General features: G+C 41.0%; 1 protein-coding gene across 1 annotated transcript in view; it reads right to left on the bottom strand.

Annotated features, from left to right (window-relative positions):
* brip1 (BRCA1 interacting helicase 1) overlaps positions 1-18437 on the bottom strand; it is a 320064-nt gene that overhangs the window by 261838 nt on the left and 39789 nt on the right. Inside the window, exon 7 of the mRNA XM_078548234.1 lies at positions 11273-11557. Coding sequence (XP_078404360.1) covers positions 11273-11557 — 285 coding nt within the window. The remainder of the gene's footprint in view (positions 1-11272; positions 11558-18437) is intronic.

The following is an 18437-nucleotide window of genomic DNA, read 5'->3' as shown; positions in this document are numbered from 1 at the left end:
TCAGCCAGAAGTGCCCAGTGAGTGATCCATCTCGGCCTCCTATGGAGGTCCCTAGCATGGCAGTCTTCAGCCAATTCTATTCACTCCACGTGATATCAAGAAACGGCTGAAGACACTGGATACTGCAAAGGCTATGGGCCCTGACAATATTCTGGCAATAGATCTGAAGACTTGTGCTCCAGAACTTTCCAACTAGCCAAGCTGTTCCAGTACAGCTACAACACTGGCATCAACCCGGCTATCTGGAAAATTGCCCAAGTATATCCTGTACAGAAAAAGCAGGACAAATTCAATGCCACCCCATCAGTCTACTCTCCATCATCAGTAAAGTAATGGAAGGGGCCATCAACAGTGCTATCAAACGGCATTTACTTACCATAAACCTGCTCAGTGACACCCAGTTTGGGTTCCGCCAGGACCACTCAGCTCCTGACCTCGTTACAGCCTTGGTTCAAACATGGATAAAAGAGCTGAACTCCCGTGGTGAGGTGAAAGTGACGGCCCTTAACATCAAGGCTGCATTTCACTGAGTGTGGCATCAAGGAGCCCTAGCAAAACTGGAGTCAATGAGAATCGGGGGGAAAACCTTCCACTGGTTGGAGTCATACCCAGCACAAAGGGAAATGGTTGTGGTTATTGGAGGTGAGTCATCTCAGCTGCAGGACATCACTGCTGGAGTTCTTCAGGATAGCGCCCTCGGCCCAACCATCTTCAGCTGCTTCATCAATGATCTTCCTTCCATCATAAAGTCAGAAGTGGGGATATTCGCTGATGATTGCACAACGTTCAGCACCATTCACAATTCCTCAGATACTGAACCAGTCCATGTCCAAATGCAGCAAATTCTGGCCGATATCCAGGCTTGGGTGGACGTGGCAAATAAGATTCACACCACACACGTGCCAGGCAATGATCACCTCCAACAAGAGAATCTAAACATCGCCCTTTGACGTTCAATGGCATTACCATCATGGAATCCCTCACTAAAAACATCCTGGGGGTTACCACAGAGCAGAAAATGAACTGTACTAGCCATATAGATACTGTGGCTACAAGAGCAGGTCAGAGATTAGGAAGCCTGCGATGAGTAACTCACCTCCTGACTCCCCTAAACCTGTCCACCAGCTGCAAGGCACAAGTCAGGAGTGTGATGGAATACTCCCCATTTGCCTGGGTGAGTGCAGCTCCCACAACACTCAAGAAGGTTGACACCATCAAGGTCAAAGCAGCCCACTCAATTGGCACCACATCCACGAACATTCATTCCCTCTGCTACCAACGCACATTAGCAGCAGTGTGTACCATCTACAAGGTGCACTGCAGGAATTTACCAAGGCTCCTTAGACAGCACCCTTCCAAACCTACGGTCAAGAGCAGCAAACAGATGGGAACACCACCACCTGGAAGTTCCCCTCCAAGTCACACACCATCCTGACTTGGAAACATTGCCATTCCTTCACTGTCACTGGGTCAAAATCGTTGGAACTCCTTTCCTAACAGCACTGTGGGTGTACCTACACCATATGGACTGCAGCGGTTCAAGGAGGCAGCTCACCACCACTTTCTCAAGGGCAACTAGGGATAGGCAATAAATGCTGGCCCAGCCAGCAAAGCCCACATCCTGTGAATGAATTTTAAAAAAGCATTTTACTATACCTTCTATCAGTTTTCGTTACATTTTTGAAGTCAATTATTAAATATGCAGCAAAAAATACGCCTTCAGAAGAATGCCCTCTGCTCAAATACACGAAGATCTATAATAATATACACTAAACATTAAATCTTGATTTTGCTCTTGTTTTAACCCAAGTGTATTTTGCTACTAACTCTAATAACTCAGTGACCTCATTACATCAATATCAATTGCAGGTAGATTTTAAGCAAAATGCTGATGCAACCCACAATGGGTGGGGAGGGTGGAAAGCAGATAAAAAAAACACCCTACTGGAGTCAGTTTCAGGTCAACATTGACAGAAACCTGGGAATAAGGGTGCTGACACATTTTTCAAACTTAAATGGTGCTGAACCGAGAGAGGGCAAGGGAGTAAATATAGAGATGACACACCAGAATATACTGATGAAAGAATCACCCAGCAGATGTATATGAAAGTAAGCAAAATCAGTTGAAATTAGATTTAGGAGGGTTGAAGTGAGTTTATGTATCTCAGATTAGACGCAATACACTTTGGATTTATTCTTTAGTGAATATGTTACAAAAACCTGACTGCATTCAGTAATTATACAACTAATCCATGAAAACAAAGTTAGAAAAACAAAATTTAATCATAGTTTGATGAGATTTGGAAATTAAAAGCAGTTTTGTGACACAAAAACTTAATTGAAGTTCACTGGGATTACAGTAGGTGGGGGAAAAAACCATCAGTTCAATTCACACTTCTGGCCACCTGTCACTCTTGGTAAAAAATAACATTTTCAATATTTCCTTAGAATTAATAGTGCAATATTCTCAGAAGACATTAGCATGAATAAGATTTCTGCAAATTCAACTAGAGGTGTTACAAGAAACAACTTTATTCTTTGAAGACAAGTGGTAAAGAACATGGCAAAGATTTCACCTTATTCATCTCAGTGCAATAAAACACCAGGTAAACATAGAGATAAAAACAAAAAGCTACTGCGGATGCTGGAAATCCAAATATCTGGTCAAAAACAGAATTACCTGGAAAAACTCAGCAGGTCTGGCAGCATCGGTGGAGAAGAAAACAGTTGACGTTTCGAGTCCAACATGACCCTTCAACAGAACTGAAGTATAGTTAGGAGAGGGGTGAAATATAAACTGGTTTAAGGTGGGGGGCGGGGGGAGAGAGAAGTTGAGGGTGGGGTGGTTGTGGGGACAAGCAAGCAGTGATAGGAGCAGATAATCAAAAGATGTCACAGACAAAAGGATCAAAGAGGTGTTGAAGGTGGTGATATTATCTAAGAAAAGTGCTAATTAAGAATGGATGGCAGGATACTCAAGGTACAGCTCTAGTGGGGGTGGGGTGGAAAGACTGACAGGGTATTGGTTGTAGATTTAAAATAATGGAAATAGGTGGGAAAAGAAGAATCTATATAAATTATTGAAAAAAAAACAAAAAACAAACAAACAAAAGGGAGGGAGAAGAAACCGGGGGGGGGGGGGGGGGGGGGGGGGCAGAGTTTAAGATCGAAAGTTGTTGAATTCAATATTCAGCCCGGAAGGCTGTAAAGTGCCTAGTCAGAAGATGAGGTGCTGTTCCTCCAGTTTGCGTTGGGCTTCACTGGAACAATGCAGCAAGCCAAGGACAGACATGTGGGCAAGAGAGCAGGGAGGAGTGTTAAAATGGCAAGCGACAGGGAGGTTTGGGTCTTTCTTGCGGACAGACTGCAGGTGTTCTGCAAAGCGGTCGCCCAGTTTGCGTTTGGTCTCTCCAATGTAGAGGAGACCGCATTGGGAGCAACGAATGCAGTAGACTAAGTTAGGGGAAATGCAAGTGAAATGCTGCTTCACTTGAAAGGAGTATTTGGTCCCTTGGACGGTGAGGAGAGAGGAAGTGAAGGGGCAGGTGTTGCATCTTCTGCGTGGGCATGGGGAGGTGCCATAGGTGGGGGTTGAGGAGTAGGGGGTGATGGAGGAGTGGACCAGGGTGTCCCGGAGGGAACGATCCCTACGGAATGCCGCCAGGGGGGGTGAAGGGAAGATGTGTTTGGTGGTGGCATCATGCTGGAGTTGGCGGAAATGGCGGAGGATGATCCTTTGAATGCGGAGGCTGGTGGGGTGATAAGTGAGGACAAGGGGGACCCTATCATGTTTCTGGGAGGGAGGAGAAGGCATGAGGGAGGATGCGTGGGAGATGGGCCGGACACGGTTGAGGGCCCTGTCAACCACCGTGGGTGGAAAACCTCGGTTAAGGAAGAAAGAGGACATGTCAGAGGAGCTGTTTTTGAAGGTAGCGTCATCAGAACAGATGCGACAGAGGTGAAGGAACTGAGAGAATGGGATGGAGTCCTTACAGGAAGCGGAGTGTGAGGAGCTGTAGTCGAGGTAGCTGTGGGAGTCGGTAGGCTTGTAATGGATATTGGTGGACAGTCTATCATCAGAAATTGAGACAGAGAGGTCAAGGAAGGGAAGAGAAGTGTCAGAGATGGACCATGTGAAAATGATGGAGGGGTGGAGATTGGAAGCAAAATTAATAAATTTTTCCAGGTCCAGACGAGAGCATGAAGCAGCACCGAAGTAATCATCGATGTACCGGAGAAAGAGTTGTGGGAGGGGGCCGGAGTAGTACTGGAACAAGGAATGTTCCACATACCCCATAAAGAGACAGGCATAGCTGGGGCCCATGCGGGTACCCATAGCCACACCTTTTATTTGGAGGAAGTGAGAGGAGTTAAAGGAGAAATTGTTCAGTGTGAGAACAAGTTCAGCCAGACGGAGGAGAGTAGTGGTGGATGGGGATTGTTGGGGCCTCTGTTCAAGGAAGAAACTAAGGGCCCTCCGACCATCCTGGTGGGGGATGGAGGTGTAGAGGGATTGGACATTCATGGTGAAGAGGAAGCGGTTGGGGCCAGGGAACTGGAAATTGTTGATGTGACGTAAGGTGTCAGAGGAATCACGGATGTAGGTGGGAAGGGACTGGACAAGGGGAGAGAGAAGGGAGTCAAGATAACGAGAAATGAGTTCCGTGGGGCAGGAACAGGCTGACACGATCGGTCTGCCAGGACAGTTCTGTTTGTGGATTTTGGGTAGGAGGTAGAAGCGGGCCGTCCGAGGTTGAGTGACTATCAGGTTGGAAGCTGTGGGAGGAAGATCTCCAGAGGAGATGAGGTCAGTAACAGTCCTGGAAACAATGGCTTGATGTTCTGTGGTGGGGTCATGGTCCAGGGAGAGGTAGGAGGAAGTGTCTGTGAGTTGACGCTCAGCCTCCGCGAGGTAGAGGTCAGTGCGCCAGACAACAACAGCACCACCCTTGTCAGCAGGTTTGATGACAATGTTGGGGTTGGACCTGAAATTGTGCCGCCGCCTCTGCTGGGTCGATCCTGCTGGTGAGACAGGACATACCCAGGGATGGTGATGGTCGTGTCTGAGACATTATCCGTAAGGTATGATTCCATGAGTGTGACTAGGTCAGGCTGTTGCTTGACTAGTCTGTGAGGCAGCTCTCCCAATTTTGGCACTAGCCCCCCGATGTTAGTAAGGAAGACTTTCCAAGGTTGACAGGGCTGAGTTTACCATCATTGCTTCCAGTGCCTTGGTCGATGCTGGGTGGTCAGTCCAGTTTCATTCCTTTTTGCTGACTTTTTAGCAGTTTGATACAACTGAGTGGCTTACTAGGCCCTTTCGGAGGGCATTTAAGAGTCAACCATATTGCTGTGGGTCTGGAGCCACATGTAGGCGACACCTACATGTCCCCTTCTCGACTGATTTTGTTTTATTTTGTTGACCTGACACAACCTTTGCTTTTTCCTGTGGTCTGGGGTATCAATTAGATAGTTTACCTTCCCAAGCTTCTTTGCTACTCTGTACGAGCCACTGAACCAGGCTTTAGGGATTCACCCATCCATAGGAGCACTAGCATGTAGTCTTCTGGCTGAAAGGTTTGGGCCCTAGCATGTTTAACTGTCTGTTTCTTCATAGCTATTTGGGAGATGTTTTAAGTGATCTCAAGCCACATCAATGGCTCTCGTGAGTTGCTTACAGAACACAAGTTACGTAGTCTTACATGGAGACTTCCTCCTTCTGTTTTAAAAATCTGTCCTTGTTTAGCTTCAAAGTATCTCTCATTTGGTATCTGTAAACTAATTCAAATGGAGTAAAACCTATGGACTCATTGGGTGAATCTTTCGTAGCTAACAGAAGAAAACCTCGTTCTTTCTCCCAGTCATGTGGGTAATCATGGCAGTATGCCCTATTCATTGTTTTTAGCATTTGATGCTACCGTTCTAGCACACCCTGTGACAGCGGGTGATACGCTGATGACTTCAGCTGGGTCAGTCACTTGAAAGTTGAAAAATCATGTTTTCAAAACTAAAGAGGCATAGCCTCGTAACAATTGCAAGGGAGATAGAGTATAGGGAGGTCTTTATATAACTGTATAGGTATTGGTAAGACCATACCTACAGCAGTGCATACAGTTTTGGTAGCCTTATTTAAGGAAGGATATGCTTACATTGGAGACAATTAATTAATTTCATATTATATCATTCAGCATCTGTCTTCAAATAGCAGGGCATTTCTAATGTTTTAGAGTCTTCAGGAAAACTCATCATATATTAATATATTAAAACACAAAAAAAAGCATTGAAGTTCCTTTCTAGAGGAACAGAATTGAAAAGTAGAGAAGTTATGTTAAACTTACATAGAACCTTGGTTAAATTTTGTTTAGAATACTATACATAATTCTGTCTCCATATTACAAAAAGGACAGAGGGGCCCTGGAGAAGATGCAAAAGAGGTTTACATGGATGCTGCCAAGACTGAGCGCTTATAGTTATCAAGAAAGACTGAACAGGTTGGAGCTCTTTAGAAAAAAACAAGGTATAGGGGAACATAATAAAGGTCTTTAAAATTATCAAGGCATTTGATAGAATAGCTGTCAAGATGATGGTTTTAACTTGTGGTGGAATCCAAAACAACAGGTCATAAATATAAAAAATTAGGAGAAATCTAATTACCCAGAGAGTGTTGAGAATATGGATTTGCTACCACATGAACAGTTGAAGTGACTAGCATAGATGTATTTAAGGGAAAATGCTAAATAAACACGATGGAGAAACAAACAGAAGGATACGGTTAAATGAGGTAGCGGAAGCAGACTCAGGTGGAGTATACATTCTGACCCAGATCAATTGGGCCGAATAGCCCGTTTCTGTGCTATAAATTCTATGTAATTGAGTTTATTAATGCTTTTATTCCCCACTTTCATAATGCCTGAACCCTCAAACCTTCAAGGCAACGTGGTGTTGGCACATGTTATGCCGCTGGAGAGCAGAATTTTTTTTTTTCTCTTTTTCCACCCACCCTCACCCAAGGTTTCCATCACTCGAAGTTTCTAACCTTTGACCAACAGCTCACCAGTAGAGATTAAGTACTTTCTCATAGGGAGGGAACAGCACAACTAATATTATTTTTATACTAGCACAGTATTATTTTGTATTCCAAGAAACAAGAATTCATGAATTGCCTCAAAGTTTAAGCTGTTGAATCTATTTTCCTTATTCATGGAACCTCTAAAAATGGATCTGCAGGTTCGTCATCGAGATACAAGAGCTGAATTTAGCAGCCCGGACTCCAGTTCTACATCAGTATGATGATGACAGCCTTCTCACAGTCCATTCCATTATCTGATCTCGGGTCACAAGTAAAGTCATGTCAAAGGACAATGAATTTGTAATTAAATCGACCTCCCAGCAAATCAAGTAAACCAGCATAAAAGCAGCTGAAAAAAAAAAGTTAACCTATATAGCAGCTGGTTCAATAGCAGCAGCCTCGGAATAGGTCTTGCTACTCAAAGTAATGTTTGCCACAGAGAGATTCTAAAGATTTTTTTTTAAAGAGTAAGTGTTCCATATCTTCTCTATGCTTTTAATCAATTGTCATGATACCGAATTGCTAATACAATTCACCTAAGTCCTTACATGTAAATGAAATGTAATCTCATTCCATTAACAGATGTAATTTCTATCTCTCAAATCACATTGATTCAGTTGTGTGATTGTATGTCCAAAGATATCAACTTTTACTTCTATTCACATTAAGTTCCAAACAGGTCACATTACCAGTGGCTCCTCCAAATTCACCATTTGATTCTCATTACAATTGTATTTTTTTCAACAGATCATGAGAAAATAATTTTCAACTCAGAATGGAATAATTTTAGAACACTGCATTTCTGAATGCAAGAGTAAATTTAGATATATGTCAGATAGTTTCATAATGATGGTTTTTAAAATGGCATTTATGTAAAGGGTAATGGTACTAGCTTAAAGTATAATATTTGGTTCGGCATTCCCAGGTCAGTTCTCTGATAGTCACAGTCCTTGGGCATTTTAACACTGTTGACTGCTGAAGGCTAATAGCAGAATAAGAAAGACCATCTATTACAGTACTGTAACACAAGCGTTCGGATATAGCTGTCACTAGAAGTGTGATCATGTATTAAATGTGTCTTTAAACATCCTTTCACACTCAATCTGTCAGCTATCTATTTATCATCTTACAACACACACTTTCTAAAAAGATATACCAATGGTGCCAGTGTAATTGCTGATTGTTACAATTCCAACCTTCCCTCGGGCTGTAGAACGTGTAACATAAATGCTCAGCTATACCTGATAAGCATAAGTCTGTTTTTGTCATTCTGACATGAACTCTAGCATAACTCAGTGATTGAGTGGCTGTATTCTTCATGTTAATTGCCACCTGGGGCTGTGGTAACAGGATTGCTTAAAAGGTAAGCCGTAACACAAGGTTTGTGTTACAATAGTTGATGGTATCTCACAATTCAGTTGTACAGTGGTCTGCTAGACTCTTCTGCTTCACCCGTCCCCAAGGAGCCTTGTCCACTAACTACTTGCTTTTTATTATGTGTAAACTCTAGGTTAAACGTGTTTATCCCCATCTATGCTAGTTTCCATTCTTCAATAAAAATTCCAGGAGTTAGTGCATAGGAATTTAAAATGATACTTCATATGAACTTGCTGCAATTAGTTATATTGTTTATAACAGAGCAAGGTATATTCAGTTCTTGTTAATGCTAAGATCTATCTGAAATTAAATTAGACAAACATGTCAGTAATAAAAAAAACTGTACAGGAAATCAATCTTATAACAAAGCTTTAGCATACAGCATCCTTTTTTAAGTCAACTCTTTCAAAAAATATATATATACACTTTTGTTTGTCAAACAGAATATGCCATGGAAACATGTTACGAAGCCCACCTGAGAGCCCACAAAAGGGGTCTCGGTTTAAAATCTCCAAAAAGGTAAACACTCCCTCAGTACTTCACTCAGTCTAGATTGATGTCAGCCTAGATTTTGTGCTCAGGTCTTTGGACCTTTCGAGTCAGACAAGCGTGCTACCACTGAGCCACAACTGTGTTTGTGGCGTAGCCAACATGTGTCATGTGACCTCTCATTTTCAGGGGTAAAACAATGACTTTATTAAGCTGTTGCACAGTTTGCACAATTAACATTTCTACACAAAATCCTTCCAACAGACCACATGCAATTTTCACAGTCACGGACTCTGCCTAATTTATTTCATCAGTAAAAACAGGGAAATTATCAGATAAAATATCCATGATAGAAATGATGTTGGAAATAACCAAGCTCCAGGTTTTTAATCAATTCTCAATAAAAGACACACAGTGCAGGCAGAAGTGTTTCTCACAGGCAGATTCAGAAGTCCTGATTGCCAGCACATGCCACTTCAGAGGATCCTCAATGTAAAACAGTATCTGCACAGAGGCTGAAGGCAGAGGATCGTCACTTGGGTGCCTGACCACCCTCTCCAGGCAGGACACTCAGAATTCCAATAGGGGCTTAGTGCTTTCCTTTGTCCTTTAAAAAATCAGTACCTTCTGGCTCCTAGTAACAAATTCAGGGGGAAAGGATCAAAGTGGAAAACCAGTATTAAAGTGTAGCAGCCATCAGGTAGTTTATGACTGACACTCTGCCCCAAAAGGAAAACATTCAGAGCAATCTCACCAACGTCCAAGATGAGCAATGGCTTTTGTGAGCCAGCTATCCTCTGCAGGATCAGATAGATTGCCAGTTACAACAGATATGTGGTGTTCCAGCTAAAAGCATAGAGATCTTCAAACAGGGAGTCTACCTTCCACTAGTCTACCATTGAACCAATGCGCCCATCCCAGTTAAATTAAAAGCAAAATACTGCAGATGCTGGAAATCTGAAACAAAAACAGAAAATGCTGGAAAAACTCAGTAGGCCTAACAGCATCCGTCGAGAGAAAAACAGAGTTAACGTTTGAGTCCGTATGACTCTTCTTCAGAACTCTGTTTTTCTGTCCACAGATGCTGTTAGACCACCCGTCCCAGTTGATTCGTGCAGGTGTTGCTGCAGGGAAAGCTGCCAGTGCTCATGCATCCTCTGCAAATCAGAGGGATCCTTCTCCATGAGAGCCAGGTCATCAGCATAAACTTGACTGGAGTATATAAGATCCTGAACGGTTTCGACAAGGTGGACATGGAAAGGATGTTTCCTCTTGTGGGCGAGTCCAGAACTAGGGGGCACAGTTTTAAAATTAGGAATTGCCCTTTTAGGACAGAGATGAGAATTTTTTTCTCTGAAGGTCGTGCAACTTTGGAACTCTCTGTCTCAGAAGGCAATGGAGGCGAGATCATTGAATATTTTTAAGCTGGAGGTAGATAGATTCTTGTTAGACAAGGGAATCAAAGGTTATTGTGGGTAGATGGGAATGTGGACTTCAAAACACAAACAGATCAGCCATGATCTTATTGAATGGCGGAGCAGGCTTGAGGGGCTGAATGGCCTACTTCTGCTCTTATTTCGTATGTTCGTATATAACTGTCTCCATGTCCAGCTCGCACATCAGATAGGTGCTCTGAATTGTTAGTAGACAAGCAAACAAGCAGGTTTGTACTTTAAAATTTGGCTTAACTAAATATTGTCCATTTCCTGATATTCTGCTGCAAGTATTTAAGCATACAGGAATTATTTGCAGCACCAAGTACAAACAGGAAATTACAATAATAATTAGGGCCTGTTTCCATGAAATTGTAATTAAACAGTTTTAAAATGTTCACAAACAAAATTAATATTCTCAATTTTACTGTAAAATTCAGTGATCATTAATACGATTGCTTCAAATTTTATGTTGCTGGATCCATTTTTTGAAAAATAAATTAATTCTGACTGTCCATCAGAGCAGCAAATGACCTAAGGTTGTTCATCTATGATGTTGTACATGGGTACAGATGCAAATTCCTACATGGCATCCAAAATAAATGCATACAACATGACTACTCTATCAACTCTTTCGTAGCGGGTAGAAATATAAGTATTTCAAACAGCAGGACTAGTTTGTATTAATCAAGAGTCAAAAATGAAGCAGCTGAGTTTCCAATATGGCTGAATTACTTAAAAGACATACAACTAAATTGTTGCATTTTTGACGAGCAATGACATTGAACAAAACATCTGCAGTTTCCAGCTCCACTTAGTATCCTACATTGGAGAAGAAAGGAGACTGTCCAAGATATCCTATGCCTGGCTGGTTAACAAAGAGAACTGAGTAAATATTACTTACATCTTTTCCTTCTAGTAGATCCTTGCATTTCTCATTCCTGCTGTAGCTACTTGAGACCTCGGGGTGAACACAGGTGTGATCTCTGCTGGACAGGATAGTCATCCGAACATATGAGTAATTTGTACGCCGCAGTTCACGGGTGATTTGTGTTATCTGTTTGTGCGTGCGAGTCCCAAAAAATATCTTTGGGACTTGTGTTTTTCCATTCTTTCCTTTTGTACCATCTTCATCTTTTCCACTTGTCTTTGAATTACTGCAAGTACACAGGGTACAGGGGCTATGCACCTTTAAAGAAAGGAACCAAATAATTTAATACCACTTCATTTATTTAAAATAATTTGTAGCGCAAAATGTAACTATTACATTACAGTTTACATTTTAATCATTCCTTTAATACTTTAAATATAATTGGAATTATGTTAGTTTTTTTATACTGCATTCAGCAGGCACATGTAAAACTATGCTAATTGTATAAACTGAAAGCAAAACATTGCAAAACAATATATAACTCTCCAAAATAATGAGAATTTAGAAGAGGCAAATGGCCAATGGCTAGCCCCTACTCCTACACTTTACACAGATCAATATCTTCCAGAGTGACTGCACTGGTCTTCGTGGGGTTTGTTAGCCTGCATCATATTAAAAAAAAACTACACAAATATCTTCAATCCCATTAAAGTAGCTCTAATTCTTAGCAGGATTACCAAAGCAAACAAACAGTACATAATGCTTTGGATAGAAGACCATTGGTCCATCTAGCCTACTCCTTGACTTCTATTTGCTTCCTTACTGTGATGCTGCAACTAAAAATTAAGTTTTTTTTAAATTGAAATTCTTCCAAACCATTTAAAAAAACTGCCTGTTCTACCATGCCAGATGGTATCTATCCCATAATTTGAAGTTGGTTAAATTTCCCATCATCCTCTAATACCTTTCACTTTAAATGGTTTTCCAACTCCCCAATTCCTGAACCTAAAATAAGAGACTGCCTGGATCCAAATGCTCTGTATCACCTTCTCCAGAAAGTAAAACCTAAAGATGGACTATTACTCCTTAGGATTCCACCATTTTCAGAAATCAGCCTCATAGCCTCCTCCAGTCTCTCACCAATAATTGCACATTTTTCAGGTAACATTAAGACCAAAGTACCAAACAAATCACTTGATATGGCTGAGGCCAGATACAATTTCAACATCACTTCCTTATTATGTAACTCATAATCCTAGCAATACATCCCAACAATTTATTTTGCTTTTTACACTGCCTGCAAAAACTGAAAGTTTTAATAACTTATCCATCAAAACGGCAAAAGCACTTCCCTGATCCATTAACAGGAGTACATTGCCATTTAATCTCATTACTTCATTTCATTGTTTTACACGCGTGCTCCAGCTGCCCATTTACCTAGTATTAGTTATCATTGGCCACTGCACCCAATTTGGTATTAGCTGAAAATTTAAACATTTTGGAGAAAATACCTTGCTCTAAATCATTTTTGCAACATCAGCTGCCCAAACACCAACCCTGGTATCACTCTACTGGCAACTCCATGCATGCCACCATCCATTATCTAGTTTTCAGTCGAGTATCAATCCAGCCCAATACTTGCACCTTAGAATGTTTGTAATGTATGCTAACACCAATGCCTTCCTGAAGTTCAGGTAGCTATCCACTAGCTCAGACTTATCCAGCAGGTCTGTAATCTCCTCAAAGAACTCCAGCAAACATTCCAACTGTTGAAACTTTTGTTTCCCGGCCTCCTTGGGCTGTGCAATATTCACTCATTCTCCAAATCTCGTACAAGCAATTTCCACAGGCTTTTCATTTTGGTAAAACCTTAGAAGAAATACTACTATAGTTTGAGTGTGAAAGCTACTATACTTGCATCATGACTTTTGTGGAAGGTGTCTTTAGTTGGGATGACAGTACAAGAAAGAGTGTGTGTGAGAGAGAGGATGATAGAAGGATAGAGATAAAAAGGCAAAAGAGAAAATGAGAGAGAGGCAGGGGAAGCAGATGAAAGCATGGGGCTAGTGGCAAGAGAGGGGGAAGCTTTAAGTGTTCTCTGCCTAGTTGCCATTCTTCATGAGTCTAAACTGGGGTGCTGAATGATTATTCAGTTGTAGGGAACATTGTGCATATACGCTTTTCATCCAGAGCAAAAACCCTGGCGGAATTTTTCTTTTCAAGCTAAGGGGCTTTGCATCACAAATCCCAAGATTTTTGTCAACCTTAAATTGTTTAAGGAGTTTTCATGCTTCCATGGTTAAAAGTTATCAACTGTAATTAATGGTTTAACATACATTATTTAATTGTTCATGCCTATAGCATTTTTCTCTTGCACTTCAAATAGGCATGAGGAAAGTCATGAGAAAGCAAGAGTTGAAACCCAAAGTAAATGAGTACCTTTATTTCCTAATATTTGAAATTAAAATTACAAATTTGCTCCTTGCATTTTAAAACTAATTTTGGTACACAGTAGGCATACCTTTCACCAAAGTTCGAATTTCTTTTTTAAGGTATTAACACACAATAGCACATATTATATCAACTAACTGGAGAAATTAATTAATATTTCCAGAATAGTTCAAAATGCTGGAAGAGCCTAGCACTCAATCAGCCTGAACTATACAGATTTATAACTCTTGTACAGTATTGGTGTGCAGTCTCAGATTGACACCCTGTTCTCTTTGCATCAGCTGGGCCCCATTGTGTAAACCTGTCTAGCAGTAAAAATAGGGAGCTGATCCCTGTATTTGCATTCCTCCAAATTAACACTGGAACCCAGCAGTACCTCAACTCCCAATTTACAGCACACTTTCACTCTCCCAAACTTTGATCCTGAAACAAGCAAAATGTAAAATATCCTTCATTCTTATAACAAATTGGACAAAACCAACTTAGTTAACCAGAAATAAAGAAACTACATTTTTTACAAGCCTTTCGAAAAAGAGTCAGGAAAACTTTCAAGCTATTGTGTTCAAAGATTTACCCTGTTGCTGTTCTATACTAACCACCTCCAACCAGACCATACTCAAACAGAAAGAAACATTCCTTCCTTTTAACTTAAACCAGTACAATCATCCCCCAGCAACAAATTCTAAGTCACTGCTCGAGTTATGCCACGATATTAAGGATCAACTTGTTTTTTAGCCTCTGATCTGTGGAAAACCAAGTTCAAATTACCCACTATTCCACTCACTCAATCTTGTCTGCCATTAAATATTACAATACATGAAAGAATAGAGGTAAATGTGACCCATCCTGTGCTGTCAGTTACTGGAATAAAAGGTTCAGTGATGTGCCAAATAAACAGCCGTTCAAAGTAGCTAATGTTACATCAGTGCAGGAACTCTAACATTCTCCTCTCAGGTTGCCAATAACAGCAGATTTTGTTACACTACACAGGTACACTAAATAGCCTGATCGAGATGTCCTGCCACATATTGAATAATTACTTATTCATTGAAAGGATAAAAAGAAGAATTATGAATGGGGCTCTTGTCAGCAGCAAGGCAGGAAGCAGCTGACACATGGGTGCAAGCTATATATGCAGTGATGTCGGACAAGGTTTGTGCCCATATAGTAATACTTGTAGCTTGTAATGAAAACTACAGCAAGCCTTTGCGTCCCCTATTAATTCAGAGTCCACAGCGCAAGTATGATTTTGATAACATATCACTTAAAAAGTTACACAAAACAATACATTGAATCGACTTCATTTGACTATACAAAACTTCATAATGGAAGTAAACGGTTTCTCAATTTAAGTTATGTTTAAGTACCTTAATAATTGCAAAACTATTTGCAAAGAACTTCTATTCAACCAGGAAAGGACAAACAGTAAAGTATTTTTGATTCTTATGTTTAATATGCACTTTCTACCCGATCCGTAATTTTCTCCACCTCTTGGGCTCTATATGTCACACAGCCATCTTCTGTTGAGAAGAGAGTCCACCCAACTACTGATTTAATCACATGCTTTGAAAAATATTATGTTTTCAATCCCAGATCATCTTGAGTGTCACTGACGTCAATGGTGTGGAAAACCCTTCAACGCCAGAAATACTGCATGCTTAATCCATGGGAGGGATTACTGTAGTGGCAAGTCAATCTATTCATTATTAAACAAACTGAAAACATTTCTTTGTTCTGCTACAAAACAGAGAATTAATATTAGCGTGCATGGTATTGCAGCCCTGCCAATTCCATTTATTTCATATTTTTGGTTGATAATCACAAGCCAAATTTTCACTATTTCACACTTCATATCTTGATAATAAAATAAGGATTAAAGGTTAGTTTCTATAGCATATAATGTTGCCAAAGACAACTAAGCATGATGAGATACTTCACCAGGTGATTTTTGGTTTCAAATTAATTACTTCCAATTTGCTTAACAGTGCCTGTATCCAAGGGCATGAAATTGCTGGTTATTTGGCTTGTAAATTACCTTTCATGTTTATAGAACACGGTATTATCTGAATCAAAGTAAAGCTAGTCCTAGAATGCATCATAAGAGCAGACTCCTCAGGGCTCGATATTAGGTGGTATATTTTTCTGATACATATCAATGATTAAACTTAAAGGTAAGGGCATGATTAAGAAGGTTGCAGATGATACAAGAATTGGCCCTGTGGTTGCTCGTGGGGAAGAAGGATGTAAACTGCAGGAAGATATCAATGGGCTGGTTGGGTGGACAGATAAGTAACAAATGAAAAAGCTAGTCAGTAATGAACATAAAACTACCAAATTGTCATAAAAACCCATCTGGCTCACTAATGCCCTTCAGAGGAGAAAATCTGATGTCCTGGCCTACACGTGGCACCATACCCACAGCAGTATGGTTGACGCTTAACCCACCTCTGAAATGGCCTAACAAGCCAGTCACTATAGCTGTATCAAACTGCTACTGACTTCTTCTGTTTAAAGATGTGATGGGCTTGTACAGGGCCCACTGCTGCAGATCAATATGCTGAAGCATAACCAAACACAAAGCATAATGCCAGACACAAACTATCCATGCAATGAACCAACAATAAAATTGAGAGAATGGAATGAACAATAAATCTGGAGAAGTATGAGGTATTGCATTTGGTGAGGGAAAACAAGGTAAGGGAATACACAAAGAATGGTAGGATACTGAAGTGTAGAGGAACAGAGAGAGCTTGGAGTGTATGCCCACAGATCCCCAAGGTAGCAGGGCAGGTAGGTAAGGTGGTTAAGAAGGCACATGAGGTACTTTCCTTTATTAGCTGAGGCTTAAAATTCAAGAGCACGGAGGTTATGCAAGAAATGTATAAAACACTAGTTAGCCATAGCTGGGCTACTACATCCAGTTCTGGTCACCACATTACAGAAATATGTGCTTGCACTAGAAAGGTACAGAGAAGATTTATGGTGATGTTGCCAAGACTGGAGAATTTTAGGTGAGGTAAGAGTGGATAGGTTTTTTTCTTTGGAACAGGGGAACCTGAGGAAAGAGTTAATTATGGTATATGGAATTATGAAGAGACTAGACATTTCTGTTAGCAGAGAGGTCAATAACCAGAAGGCACAGATTTAAAGTAAAGTAATCAGTAGGAGAATTAGAGGGGGGTTGTGGAAAATTTTTTTCACTCTGGGGTATTGGGGGGAGATGGGGGTGGGTGTGGGGATCTGGATCTTATTGCCTGAAAGGGTGGTAGGAGCAGAAACCCTTAACCTCATTTAAAAAGTACTTGGATACGCATTTGAAGTGTCATATGCAAACCAAAAGTGAGATTGGGTTGGATAGCTGTGTGTTGGCTGCATAGACATAATGGGCTGAATGACCTACCTGTGCTGTAAATTTCTATGATTCCAGTGCACTTGATTGCAAGTCAGGAGGATCTTTTTTGTACACCAACACTACAGGATACTGTGTAATTTTGATTCCCCTATAAAAATAGCACTGTAGCACTGGCGAGAGTTCAAAAGGAGGACTAAGATGATTCTGGGCCTTAAGACGCTAAACTATGAAGAAAAACACAAAGAATTTTCACAGGAAAGGAGGGTTAAAGTATATATAATACTTAAGATAGGGGCATTTAGACAGGATTTAAACAGGTTCTTAATTTGGAATAAGAAAACAGAAAATGCTGGAAATGCTCTGCAGGTCTGGAAGCACTGTGGGGACAGAATCAAAGTCAATGTTTCAGGCCAGTGATATTCATCTGAATTTGGAATCTAATTGCAGAATTAAAGGATCAAAGTCCAAAATTAATTAACATCTATCAAGAAACATCTTTTCCCTCTCCCTCATAAAATGGAAAGTGTGCGAAATTAAAATGGCAAGCGGTTGAAAGCTCAAGGTCATATTTGCGGACTGAACAGAGGTGCTCAACAAAGCAGTCACCTAACCGTCATTTGATCGCCAAATGTAGAGGAGATGGTTTCATGAGCAGAGAATATAGTTTGCTAAATTGAAAGTACAAATAAATCACAGCTTCAGCTGGAAGGAGTGTTTGGGGCTCTGGATGGCAGGAAGAGAGGAGTTGAAAGCACAGGCTTTCCACCTCTTACGTTTAGAACCGTAGAAAAGTTACAGTGCAGAAAGGGGCCATTCAGCCCATCGTACCTGCGCCAGCCATAAAAAAAGAAAAAAGAAGCTAGCCACTCATTTTTAATCCCACTTTCCAGCACCTGGTCCATAGCCTTGCAGGTTACAGCATTTCAGGTGCATATCCAGGTACCTTATAACCTTTTTACCTTTGTTTTGGAAGGTGCCGTGAAAAGAGGAATGGGTGTTGGGGGTAATTAAAAAGTGGACCAGAGTGTTGCAGGGGGAACAATCCCTTGGGAATGCTGAAAGGGGGTGGAGGGGAAGGTGTGTTTTTTTTTATTTATTTACATGGTATGGGCAGCACTAGCTAGCATTTATTGCCTATTCATAATTATCCTTGAGAAGGTGGTGGTGAGGCATCTCCTTGAACCACTGCAGTCCATGTGGTATAGATACACCCACAGTTCTGTTAAGGAAGCATTCCAGGATTTTGACCCAGCGACAGTGAATAAACGGCAATATTGTTCCAAGTTAAGATAGTGTGTGGCTAGGAGGGGAACTTGCAGGTGATGGTGTTCCCATGCATCTGCTGCCCTTCTCCTTCTTGGTAATAAGAGGTCGCGGATTTGGAAGGTGCTGTCT

This window comes from Cetorhinus maximus, chromosome 9, assembly GCF_964194155.1.
Source record: "Cetorhinus maximus chromosome 9, sCetMax3.hap1.1, whole genome shotgun sequence".
Classification (NCBI taxonomy): domain Eukaryota; kingdom Metazoa; phylum Chordata; class Chondrichthyes; order Lamniformes; family Cetorhinidae; genus Cetorhinus; species Cetorhinus maximus.
This window is presented reverse-complemented; position numbering and strand designations above follow the sequence as displayed.